Source organism: Paroedura picta, chromosome 3 (genome assembly GCF_049243985.1).
Source record: "Paroedura picta isolate Pp20150507F chromosome 3, Ppicta_v3.0, whole genome shotgun sequence".
NCBI classification, from domain to species: domain Eukaryota; kingdom Metazoa; phylum Chordata; class Lepidosauria; order Squamata; family Gekkonidae; genus Paroedura; species Paroedura picta.
Window position 1 is genome coordinate 18,139,861 of NC_135371.1, and position 13,921 is coordinate 18,153,781.

Below are 13,921 nucleotides of genomic sequence, written 5' to 3' on the forward strand. Positions count from 1 at the left end.
CTAGAAGTCAATTTCAACAACCTACCAAAACACAAAATGGAACAAGTACATCTCCTCAAACATTGATTAACTAGAAACCATCTACACTGTTTTTTCTACTTCAGAGGCATATGATAAAATGGCAACCAAAGCGGCCATCAATGGGTCAAAGTAGCCTGAGGATACTAGGCCAGCAAAACAACCAAAGAGGCAGAAAAACAAAATAAAACACTAATACCTATGAGATGCCGAAGCTATTTTCATTTATATCCATTTCAGCTCCAGTTTGGGATGAAAAACAAGCAGCTCTTACCCTAGATTCATTGGACTGGATCTCTCTGCTTAGCTTTGTGTTGCTTCTCTGTGACACCTGATGGTCTCTAGGCTATCAGCATCTCTGTGTGGGAGGAACTCCCTATTTCCTCAAGTAATTTGCTTGCAAATTCATCCACCAGGTGTTCTATTTCACCAGGAGGCAGGAATTCAGTAGCTGAGGGGTAAGATTCATGGGAAAGGTCTTGGAGATGTTCATAATTACATAGCAAACCAGCAAGGTACTTCCAAAGAAATATCCTTTTTTTTATGGCTGCCATCCTAAAGACACTTTCCTGGGAATAAATCCCAGTGAACTTCTAGAGTAAGGCTGTTTAGGCATGCACCTTATATTTCCTAATAATACCCACAGGTGGTTCTAGGGCAGTGGTTCTCAACCTTCCTAATGCCACAACCCTTTAATACAGTTCCTCATGTTGTGGTGACCCCCAGCCAAGTGTTCTTTCACAGAAATTAAACTGAAACTGACCAATGGCGTGAAGATACATTGTTCATGATTGTATATAAATTGGCGGGTGCCTTCAGGAGGAGTGGCAACAGTGGGAGTGCCCCCCCAGCAAAGCTGCTCGCCCTGCTGCAACCCCTGTGAAAGGGGCGTTTGACCCCCAAAGGGGTCCCGACCCCCAGGTTGAGAACCACTGTTCTAAGGGAATGCATGGAGGCAGTTGAAAAGATGGGGGAACTCCTTCACTGCCCTCCCTAAATGGTATCCCCGGACTGCCACCCTCTTCACTTCCCTCCTACTTTGCTCTCTCTTTCCCCAATTTTCAGTTTTCTGAACACATAATTATGCAGAGGAGAGAAAGCCACACACCTATACTAAAGTAAAGGATGAATAACTTGACGTGCTCATCTGCCCCTGTGTCTCCAGTCCCCTAAACTGTGCATGAGGCACATTGCAGAGGGCACCTAATCTAACCTATGGATTCCAGCTCAACAAAATCTAACCTGTAGAGTTCTATGCAACAGAATGAATAACAAACAAAGAAACAAACAGAATGATGCATGGTTTAGCATTAAGACTGTCCCCCCTTTTTTTGTGTGTGCAGGGATTAAGAAATGTTGATGCTAATGTAAAGGCACCGATTTTTATTCAAATTAAAGCTGTACATCTGTTTCCTGCAGACATTTTTATGAACCCTACCCAACATACGGATTGCACCAGCAACTCAGTAAGCCGTGTCATTCTATTTGAAACCGAGATTATAGTAATTGAATCAGAAATGTGTTGGGAAAGCACCTAATTTTATTAACGCATCCAGTTTACCTCCCCCCCCTCCCCAGAACAGCCTACATCATCAACAAACTGACAATAAATGATTACAAATTATGGTGCTTACCAATCTTGAAGAAAAGTGGGGAAATGCAGAGAAGGCCAATGTCATATTTATGAAGGAAGAAGTATGTAATTTTATCAACTCCAGGCTGTTAGCGGTAATATGAGTGGGTCATTGTCATCTCCTTGCATTTACTAAAAAGGCCTAAGCGTGTCTGCAGATTTTCCGAATGCATTGTCGGCAAACATTTGGTGACCTTTGCCTCTCGCATAATAGAAAATTGTAATTTTTTTCCCGAAAGCAAAAGACACACTTGTCAAAGGCTAATCAAGGGAGCATTTCTGAAACATGCATTTTGCAGGTGATTCTATCAGTGAACAATCATGCCCAGAATCAGAATCATTCAAAGGTCGCAAAGACCACAAAGGACCATCCAGTCCAGCTCCCAGCCTTCTCAGAGACTTAAAAATCACACATTCCTAACAGGTGCCCATCCAATTTCCTCCTAAAAACTTCCAATGAAGGAGACTCTACCACGCTCCAAGGCAGCATATGCCATCTATGAACAGCCCTCACCATCAGAAAATCCTTTCTAATATTTAAGTGGAACCTCCTTTCATGTAATTTGAATCCATTGCTCCTAATCCTCGTCTCTTCTCCATGTCTACCTTTTACACTGTCATATCACCTCTTGCAAGAGCCTCTTGTGGCGCAGTGGTAAGGCAGTGACATGCTGTCTGAAGCTGTCTGCCCATGAGGTTGGGAGTTCGATCCCAGCAGCCGGCTCAAGGTTGACTCAGCCTTCCATCCTTCAGAGGTCGGTAAAATGAGCACCCAGCTTGCTGGGGGGTAAATGGTAATGACTGGGGAAGGCACTGGCAAACCACCCTGTATTGAGTCTGCCAAGAAAACGCTAGAGGGCGTCACCCCAAGGGTCAGACATGACTCGGTGCTTGCACAGGGGATACCTTTACCTTTTATTCCACCTTTCTTGCTAATCATCAGGGCATTTTTCAGTGTTATAAAGTTTAACAATATCTAAATATACTAGTAAACCTACATGTTGTAATTGTATAATGATATTTCTGCTCTAAACAATTTTGCTTACTATAGAACTTGTTTTCTACTTACCTTTTGTTGTCCTGACTCTTTACCTTTATCACCTCTTGCCCTCCTCTTCTCCAAGCTACATATACCTATTTCTCAACCTCTCATCCATCCCAGTCACCGTTCTCTGTGGTGCCCAGAGGTGGACACATGGATTTAAAATTGTATGCATTATATTGTGACTCATGAACACCCCACTCTTTCAAGCAGGAGCACCTAGACAACTACAACATCCCCCTTGCAGGAAATGACACAGAACTAGCACAAAGAGAGGCCAATGAAAACAGCCTACTGTAAGGCCAAGAGGACCCCTCCATATTAGAGGTGTCTTCTCCCCAGAGTTCCCATCCAGCATCTGTCTTGCATCCAGCATCTGTCCTCTCTTCAACAGCATCAAGGCTAGAGGGGTACCCAGAAGGCCAGTGTTCACCCCAGGAAACTGGCCCAGGTATGGTCTCACACAACCAAACTCTGCAATTGTACTTCTCATGGCCTGATGCCACCCCTTCCAGGGGAAACCAGGAGACTGTAGCAAAGAGAAGGTTGGGAAATATTGCCACAATGAATCTACCATTAATTGAGTTACCCTTGAAGAGTTAACCTGACATTGTTTGTTGTTCAGCAAGGTTCACACATCTATACTTTGAGAGAAAGTTTTGGGCTGCTTCAAGGAAACCCTTGTCACAAATCAAACATCATGTACAAAATGGGTGCTGCAGGAGATGTAGCCAGCTGGCACAGTGAAGAAAACCCTTATGCTGTGATGGCAGTGCCAATCAAATATCCAGTGGCCAATCAGAACCCATGCTGGGCAGAACCCCCACCTGGTCCCGCCCACATGCTAAAAACACTTGGACACTAAAAAAAAAAGGCACTGCAGGGCACTATTGCACCCACACTGGAGACCCCTGCATTAATAGCTACTATCCATGAAAGTCGATTAGAATTGTCATATATTGAGATAATGATGCCAGGGATATAAAAGGAGGAATTCTTGCATCCATGGCCTGCTTATGGCCATGGATACTAGAGTCACCAGGTTGGCTTTTTTCAGAAGTAATAGACCTTGGGCTGGAGCCACCAGATATTCCTGCCTAAATGCAGGATTCAGACAAAGCAGTGGGCAAGGCAAGAGGGGGGACCAGTTACCATTGCAAAGGTCACACTTCTGACGCAGAAAGCGGGGAAGGGGAGTTATACTGCAGCATCCCACGGCGATCAACATATTTACAGTCACAGAAGATTCAGGATTCCTCCGGCTTCAAGGATAAAACAGCAATGCAGCAAATGTGCTGCAGATGACTGGTTTTATTCATTCTCATAATTGTCTCTTATTAATTTGTACTCTGCATAATAAAATAAGCACTCACCTTCACAGTCTGCCCGGCTTCGGGACCATCCTGTGAAAAGAGAAGACAAACACACACAAAGGAGACGGAGATCAGAGCAGCCAGTGAAGCTCTCCTGGGTATTCCGAAATATTGCCCATTAATAATTTAAATCCAATTTCAATGTGCATTAATTTACAGCGCTCTCCTGGGTCCCATTTGGCACCAAAGCACTTGGGAACTGACACCTTTCTATTTCGGGACCTGATCAAATGAGAAATGAGAGGTGGAAGGGAGATAAACACTCGTATATTTATTATCTCCCCCCCCCCACCCAAGAGAATTTGAGATCACAGATGCTCCCAATAAGGTTGACATTTCCCAAGATTTATGGGTGCTGTTTATAAAACACATGTTAGCTGCTTGCATACATGGTCCTGGCATATTGCCCTCACTGCACAATATGGATTGAACAAAAGGTCAAGAGACCCAGAGTTGACCACCTCATCCATGTCATTCACCATTGGTCCCAAGATGCCAGAAAGGGGGGCTATTTCAGAATTCATTGGCAAGGGGCAGAACGGTCCATAGGGATGCAATGCCTGCAACTGGACTGTGGTTAGTTTCAAGGTTAAATTGACTCAGACCATTGGCTCAGTCTGAAATCAATCAAGGATTTTACCTTGGGCTCTACCCAGGCTATGCCATTGGGCTAGCGGGTTTCTCAGATGAAAGAGAAAAGTATCTTAACTGCATTTACTGGAGAGAATTCCATGTCTTACAACAATGTTATCAAGACAGATCAACATTATTTTTAAGCAAAGAGATTTGTGCTTTTGACAGACATGCAAAATGAACATTCCCATTTAATTGTTTCGAAGAATAATTGCTCTCTGTGCTGGGGTTTTTCTGTATTCTCATTTTCCTCTGTCCTGCACATGTTTTGCTCCCTCTAGTGGTCAATTTGATATTACCTTGCTTTATGTCTGACATCAAAACCTGCAGGTTAAATCTGGACACAAAGTGATATAATACCAAATCAACAACTAGTGGGAGTAAAACATGTGAAGAAATGGACACCCCCCCCAAAGCAACAGGGACATGCAAGCAAGTAAAATAACAATGCGGGAAAGCCCCTAGCCAATCACATGTGTGCTCTTGAGGAATAACCACATGGACTGAGAAAGACCAGAGAAGGGACAGTGCCCCTAACATTCCTTCAACAGCACCACCAAATATAAAATAAACCTTTGCGATATTCCTTGCCATGTTTTCAACAAGATTCCATTCGGGTTTGTCGCTCTACCCACCCCTTCCACCTTGACGCGGGGACTCCTCTCTGCATGCTACAAGAGCCTAAGGAACAAGGCATGGGGATATTTCCAAGAAAAAAAGGCACAGAAATAGGAGCTCACCTAATTTCATCATGAGAAGTGTAAGTATGGCTCAGTGGCAGAGCATCTGCTTGGCCTACAGATGTTCCCAGGTACAATGTTCCCAGAGGCAGATGTTCCCAGGACTGCTGCCAGTCAGACTAGGAAATGCTTCCCCCAGTAGGCAAAAGGGCCTTCTTCAGTATAAGGCACCTTCATGGATATAATATCGTGGTAACTGTAGGAGATTAGGATGTATTTGGACGAAGCCATACCTCACTTAGTATTTGACCGTCCGATCATTAATCAAGGACTAAGTGATTAATCAGTGTACCTTTTAGCCTCATAAAGGAACTGTCGTATTAGTATTTCTCAATGAAAGCTCTTCCTATCTTAGTCCTGCCCTTATCATGATCTAATTTAGACTGTTTGAACAGCCGGCTAACGCTCAGCTCTTCTGATCAGTTGGCAGTCCGCCCCCAAGCACATCCTTTATCCGCCTGGTTACCTGCACCCCAGTATTTTTAGGGATTTATTCTCAGGACATGAAACACACCCTAGAAACGATTTTGCCACTGTATTGCTTGCCCTGGTAACATCCAGAAATAGGGCAACAAAATTTGACCCCACAGGAACCTTTCAGACCCACAGAGATGTATTTGTGCATGAGCTTTCATGTGCTCGCTCACTTCCTCAGACAATGGAACAAAAAAATCATAAGAGTACAGATATAAGGAGAGTGTAAATTAGTAAACAGCGTCACAACCAATATGCAGCACGATAAAGATTGGCTAGTTCTCTGCTAGAATAACAAAATCTGTCCTTTGGGTTCAGTTGTCATTCAGAAAAACATGGGGGACATAAAAATGTCAAGGTCAGTGATTAATGGCAGATGCTTTTCATTTTCATTATTCATAGATTTCAGCTTGGCTTGTCCTGCTTTCTCTAGCCAATGTAGTTTGATTCAGGATTATAGAGTTAAGATCGAATTGTAGCAATGAACTACAAATTATCAAAGCCATGCTTGGTGAGAAGGATTGTGCTCTCCTGTCCAAAGTTGCCAGTGTGCTCTGTTCAATGTTAAGATTTAATACTCTCTTCCTCCTTGAATTGTAAATCGTGCAGGGGTGCTTTTGTGTATATTTGTCTGAGCATTCATTTGAGCTGTGTTTATCTGTATGTATTGGAGTTTTCTTTTATGATTTTTTTTCATCTGATTTTGGATTCTTGGACTTCATTATGGTAATATTTTAATAGATTTATAACTGTACTGTTTTTACAATGATGTATACCACCTTGAGCTTTTTGGAAGGGTGGCATCAAAATGCAATAATAAATAAATAAATACATAGATAATCTGAATGCAACGTTTTGATAACTGGAGCTGACATTCTGACTGAAAATCTGAAGCACATATCGAGAGAGTGATAGTATAATTTTTGGAATTGCTATGAATGAACAGAATGTTTTAGGATAACATTCATTGATGGAACAGTGGATACACTTATTCCCATTTTATAGATGAGAGAACTGAGGAGTCAAAATGGTGGCTTTCAATAAGCAGGGATCTGAACACAGATTTCTCAGATCCAAATCCTACATGCCATTGACTGGACCAACATTTCTTTTACTGCATTATTTTACTTGCAAAATGTCCGTTCTACTCAAGAATTCTACCTTGAGAAACATGCTTTCTCAACCAGGGTTTCATGAAACCCTAGGATTTCTTGACAGGCCTGGAAGTTTTCCCAAATGGGTGGCAATTAATTAATTTTTAATTTTTTTTTAAAGTAAAACATTCAGCAAGGTGATATGGACGTATATGGTCATGTTGACCCCCCAAATGGCTAATGATGCGCCTGAAGGGGGTAGTAAGGGGAGGGGCCCCAGATGGGTTTGCACACAGCTCTGTTTCCCAGCCATATTCTGCACAACCGTGCCAATTCTGGGGTTTCTCAAAGCCTGAAGAACGTTTCAAGGGATTCTCAACAGTAAAAAAAAAAAGTTGAGAAAGGCTGTTCTAAAACAACTGAAATGTCAATCAAAACTGAAAACAATTCAGAGAATCCATATCTTTGCAGTGTGGTGTAGCGGCTAGGGTGTTTGAGTAGGATCTGGGTTACCCAGGCTTATACTACGGGAGCTCATTGGGTTCCCTTGGGCTACTCACTCTCTCTCAGCCTCACCTGCCCCACAAGATTGTTATGAGGCTAAAAGGGCAGAGAGGAGACAGATGTGCAGGACCCAATCAGAATCCCTTCGGGCCCCCATTTGGGAGAAAAGTGGAAAACAAACAAGTCCGCAGGTAAGTGACAAGACATTTGCCAAATTTCAGACTGATGCAAACAGCTTGTTTCAGCTTTTTGTTCCTTGTGCAAACACAAGGAGGAGCCTTAGTCATTGCCTTGCATCGCCAACAAATATTTTGAGTAAAAACACTGAACGTCTGCCAACCATCTCAATGTATCCTAAAGATTTACTGCCTATTTGGTGTTCCTTTGTAATATTGCCATTTGAAAGGGAGCAAGGTTAGTACTGTGGCAGGGAGCAGGTCGGCTGATCTGGGTTCAAGTCCCATCACCAACGTGGCCTCATTTGGTGCAGGGGAAGATTTTAACCCCAAAGCAACCACGTCAGCAGTTCTGGGCCCCATCCTGGGGGACATCTGCACAGGAGATCTCCTGAATGCTCAGGTGCCAGCACACTCAACCTCTATGTCTTCTCTAAAATGGTGGTGTATGGCCAGCGCCATTAGCTAAAGCAAACTGCGGTTCTCCACATGGCCATGGACTACACAAGATGGCAGGGACTTATGGAAATTGTAGTCCATGGATATCTGAAGAGCCAAAGTTTGGCCACCCCTGAACTACAGCATAGTGGGAGACTCTCCTCTACTTGTCTTATAGGTGAGTGCTACCTGATACCTGGTGATCAGGGGTGGACTGGGAGGCAAAGAAAAATGCCCTTGGAAAGGCCTCCTCAATGTAGGGGGAAGGAGAAAGAGCAGGTATCCATAGGGCTATCATCACCCTGCTCCTTGCCTCCCACACACTCGTGATGATGGCTGCCTGATTATGGTGATGACCACCCTGTTCAGTACTTGGACAGCTGGTCTACAGTGGTGACACCTCAAGGGGGACAAGGGCTGGTAGCTGCAAGGAGAAGTACAAGCAGAGTAGACCTCCATTCTTGTATTTTCTAAGGGCCCATTTGTGTTTGTTAGCAATGTCCATGAATCTGCGGACAGGGATGCTAGCGTACACCATGCTGGGGCATTTTGTCCCTTCCCCATGAATTCACAATCCTACACTTCCTGGGGGCTGAGGCAAGTCAGTGTTATCTCACAACCCATGATGTCCGTACATGTACTCCCCATGTCGAAGCAATAGTTAAGGCCCAAATGTAGCTCTGCTGTGAAACACTGTATGTTGAGGCTGATGGCCTGGATCAGGGGTAGTCAAACTGCAGCCCTCCAGATGTCCATGGACTACAATTCCCAGAAGCATTCACTGGCAGGGGCTTCTGGGAATTGTAGTCCATGGACATCTGGAAGGCCGCAGTTTGACTACCCCTGGCCTAGAGGGTCCATCAGACGCATGGGAGACAGCCCCCAAACACTTCTTTCAATTGTGAAAGCGGGTGGGGAGTCTACTGACCTGAACAGCAATGGTGAGAGAAGTTCCTCCAAAGTGTTGCTCTACGACGTTTCCAACCCGCTGTGTCATGCAGAATAAATCAGCCACTTCTTCAGGGTGCAGCTCACGGAAACGTTCCACGGGACGGAGTGGGCAAATGAGAACATCTGATTGGTGTTGAGTTAAGGCACAACTGTGCAATTTTGATAAGTTATTACGAGGGGCTGGATACTACTAGCTTTTCTGCCCATCCAAAGGCCACCCACAAGACCACACTGGGCATCATGGGACTTGAGTGGATAACATCCTAGGATAGAAACCATAATACGAGGGGTAAGATTGAGTGAAATTGCTAGTAGGATTCAACCAAAACTCTTTATACACCGTTCCATCAACATACACAAAACACAGCTGTAGCTCCAGTAAACATTGAGAAGTGCCGTTACCCCTCCCTTCCCCCCAAAAAAAAGAAAATGAGAAAAAAACAAACATGATAAACTGTGATCATAATCAACAGATATTTCTCTGCTGATTTAACTCAGGAGCTACCATTTCTTAAGGAGACTACCCTATTGCAAATCTCAAAAACTTTTGATTTCTTTGGAAATTCTGCTCTCTATAGTGAATGATGGTAGTTCTTCATCTGTACAGGAGCAAATGGTATAAATCGTATGCCCAGTTCCAATACTTAAAAATACTAATGATATTGGACTTTCAGTACCTAACTGAAGGTGGATTTTAGTTGTCTAAAGGCATCCTAAGAAAATTTGCCTGGGAGTAGGCCCCACTGAATAGACTTGAGTAGGATTCTGAGTAAACTTGCTGAGGACTGCTCTCTAAATGCTTGGGAGGCAGTGTACTCTGTAGCTGCAGTCCCTGAAGCTATTGTGCTTTCACATCGTTATCATGTGGTAGTTCAAGAACAAGCGTCAACAAGCCAAGCCCAGCAGAGCAAAGAGATGCTGAAGACTCCTCTGAGAAAGAGGCAGCCAGAGGACCTGACCCCCAACTCACAGCCAGTGGCAGAGGTGCTGCAGGAGGAAGCAGTCTCTGAGGGGCCAGACATAGATCTGTAGCCAATAACCAGCACACTGGCCCCTCCAACCCTGAAATGGCAACACAGAGTCAGCTGCTGGTCCCCAATCACCAGGGCCTTGGGAACACTGTTGTATGCCAGCACTCAGTACAACCAGCCTTCCTCTTTTTCACAAAGCTCTTGTTTGTCATCACATAGACCGTTTACGCACTGGAGGTTTCATGCCAGGCTGCAGGCTGGAGTTTTATTCATGGCAGGTTGCCCTACCTCTTACTGCACCCACATGGGGGAGCATTTGGCCTGTTGAGCCTCATCTGCCCCCGATTTTTGCTCCTGCATGGGAGCTGGGGCAGTGGAGTTCCCAGTGTGTAAACGGTCATAGAGTTGCCATCATCCATATGCTGTGAGGAGGACCAGACATAGAATCATAGAGTTGGCAAGGACCTCCAGGGTCATCTAGTCCAACCCCTCCTCACAATCTGCTTAAGTTTATAAAATCAGCATTTCAGTCAGATGACTATCTAGCCTCTGCCTAAAAATGTCCAAAGATGTTCTTACCACTTCCCAAGGAAGTGTCTTTCACTGAGGAACAGCTCTAACTGTCAGGGAATTATTCCAGATGTTTAGCCAAAAATTCATTTAAATTAATCTCATCTCACTGGTTCTGGCCTGACCCTCTAGGGCAGGGGTAGTCAAACTGCGGCCCTCCAGATGTCCATGGACTACAATTCCCAGGAGCCCCCTGCCAGCATTCACTGGCAGGGGGCTCCTGGGAATTGTAGTCCATGGACATCTGGAGGGCCGCAGTTTGACTACCCCTGCTCTAGGGCAACAGAAAACAACTCTGCTCCATCTTCTATATGACAGCATAGGTGACAGCCCGGCATAGCCATTGCTGTACAGAATTGCCCCTTGAGACTCAAACCTATATTTTTTTATATTTATAATGCTCTGCATTCTTGCATTGGTTTTGTCCCATAATGAGTTCACTGAGTTCAACATAATTTGGGTTGCATTAAATCAGCACTGTATGTTATATGCATCCATGTATGTATGTATATGCATATGCGTATGTTATAGTTTTTCTAAGGGTTGATGATGAGCCAGCTTGGTTTGGTGTTTAAGAGTGGTAGCTTCTCATACATTGGTTTCTCTTCAAATCGCATAAATCTTTCACCTTTTACTAAAGAGCAGCAGCCTCTAATCTGGAGAACCGGGTTTGATTCCCCACTCCTCCACATGCGGCCAGCTGGGTGACCTTGGACCAGACACAGTTCTCTAAGAGCTTCTTCTCACAGAACAGTTCTCTCAGAGCCCTCTCTATCCCAGCTACCTTACCGGAAGTCTGTTGTGGGGAGAAGAAGGGAAAGGTGCTTGTTGTCCACTTCACGACCCCTAAAAGTAGAGAAAGGGGAGTGTGTAAGAGCCAACTCTTCCTCTTCTTCTTTGTCTGAACAATGCACCTTATGGAATCTACGTGTCATATATGTTCATGTAAACGCCGTCATCGTTGCCTATAAGAGCACTAACTGCAGAAGCAAAAATCCAATGGACTGAAGCCGTAGTCAAAAAACAGAAATAAGCAGAAGATGTGAAGTAAGAAAGTTTGCTTCACCCTGACTACCACTTCAACCATCGGAACAGGGAGTTCTGGGCGTTGACACGTTTGCTTCTGCACTGGATCGTGGCCAAGACATCAAGTGCCATAATGAGTTTAATTCAGAAATGATAATGTGCTTTGATTCAAGCTCATTGTGGGGCCTAAATTCGAGCCCCCCCAGTTGCATAATTAGGCCTTTTTGCTGCAGCGCTTTAGGTACCCTGATTAGGGAAATTAGAACTCTCAAGAATGTGTTCCTCAGCCGGTTAAAACTCCACCCAATGCATCTGGGGCATACCGAGGCACATTTATTTAGCCTAAGAGGTATTAGAAAACAATGCGGTTATTTTCTACAGGGACGTCTTCTCTTCGTTCGGTTCAGAGAGGCTGCTCTTCTGCCCGGAGCGTCAGGAGCTGCAGGGCTTAATAACGCTCTAATAATTTATTTGCTAGTCTTTCCTGAGTACCATAGAAAGTAGAAAGGGATGCGATTGGTTGAACTGAGGGCCCAGGGGGGAAACAGGGAAGTTGTTATGCAGTCTTGATTTCCATACCAAGAAGAAAAGCACAGGGAAAAAAAAACTAATTAATTTTGTTCATAAAAAGGAGGGGAACTTCATGTCAATACTAAAAAAAAACTGGGAAAGGGACGTTTGTTTAATCCAAGTTCATTTTTCAAGAAGAACGAAGGGAAGCTTTTACCTCCGGGTATCTGACACTTAAGCAGATAATTACCCTCCTTCTGCAGGACTGCTTTATTATTATGGGTCAGTGAACCATTTATAAATGAAGAATATCTTTTCGGTTACCTCTAGCAAAATTGCGCCTCCCATTCACTTTTCTTTTTCTTTCTTTCTTATTTTTTTTCCAAGCGTTACAGACTTCTTGGCTCCCTCTGAGTTTTTATACACTCCATAGCATTAAAACCTCAGCCTGGGATCTGATGGCTTTTCCCACTCATTCCGTACTTCAGAGGAAAAGAAGATGTTGATGGAAGGCTCACCTGTTTCCCCGGATTAGCAGACAGGCAGGTTATCTCCACCCCTTTGGCTTTGTTTGTAGCACTTGCTGCAAACCAGACCTCCCACTGTAGGCTCAAAGTCAAAAGCAGTGAGAAAAGCATGAAAGAGCTCAACATTGTAGTTTGCAAGGCCTGTTCCCCATTTTAAGGAACTCTGGGAAAGATGCCTGCTTTGGTTCGTTGTTTATTTAATGCAGTCTCTGCTTTCGACTGGCCTCTTTTTAATCATCATCATTGCTAATACTTTTAGGCTTTTCTGCATTCTCATTTTCCTCAGTTGTGTGTTCCTGTTGCTTGGGGGGGGGGGGGAGAGGGTTCTGTTCCATATGTGTTTTGCTCCCTCTACTGGTTGATTTGATATTACATTGTTTGATATCCGGCATAAAACCTGCTGTTTAATATGTAATACCAAATCAACCACTAGCAGGAGGAAAATATGGGTAAAATGGGGAGGTAGGAACTCGTGAAGCAATAGGCACACAGAGACAAGGAAAATGAGACTGACAACACAACTACAGCCAAGGTGAGTCGTGGAACCATGTTCACAAGCCGTGCTGACACCCATCCAGGGTCCCTGTGTCAAATGGGGAGTCAAGGGTACAGGAACCACAGAGGTGTGCTTGGCCTCAACCAGAGCCAGGGCCTTTTGGTGGAATGAACTGCTAGCAGAGACAAAGGCCCTTATGGAACTTCCAAAATTCTGAAAGGGATCCAAAATGGTGCTCTTTTACCAGGCATTTGGTTGAGGCCAAGGACCACCCTTACTTGTCTGAATGGGCCCTCCACCTGATCCCTAATTCTGCCATCTTTCTTGCCAGGTTAATACTGGTATGCCATCTATTTCGTTCCCGGGCGAGATGGGCAAAGCGAGCTTTGATTTGTTTAATTTTATTTTTTTTAGACTGATGATTTTAAAATAATTACTAAACTATTATTGTACGGGTTTTTCTAAGCTGTTCTAAGCTGCCTCGAGACTGCTTGGAGAGGGGTGGCCTATAAGTTTAAAACTAAATAAATAAAATAAATAAAATTATCCAGAAGCAACAGGGGAATAACTTAACAGTCTGGCACCTCTCCTGGTGTGAGAATCCAAAAGTATCAATCTTTATTTACGGTCATTTAGACCAAAATTTGAGATGCACTGCTATACAATAGCAGTTTATTAAAAGGGAACGCAATACATTGTTGTTGTTAGGTGCGAAGTCGTGTCCGACCCATCACGACCCCATGGA

General features: G+C 44.1%; 1 protein-coding gene across 6 annotated transcripts in view; it reads right to left on the bottom strand.

The window, feature by feature from the left end:
- FHIT (fragile histidine triad diadenosine triphosphatase) overlaps positions 1-13,921 on the bottom strand; it is a 1,226,786-nt gene that overhangs the window by 264,517 nt on the left and 948,348 nt on the right. For all 6 annotated transcript variants that reach the window (XM_077324996.1, XM_077324999.1, XM_077325000.1 and 3 more), the window contains 2 exons: positions 9,054-9,199; positions 4,067-4,096 (listed from right to left, as the gene is read on the bottom strand). In XM_077324996.1, the coding sequence (XP_077181111.1) occupies positions 4,067-4,096; positions 9,054-9,199 (176 nt within the window). The remainder of the gene's footprint in view (positions 1-4,066; positions 4,097-9,053; positions 9,200-13,921) is intronic.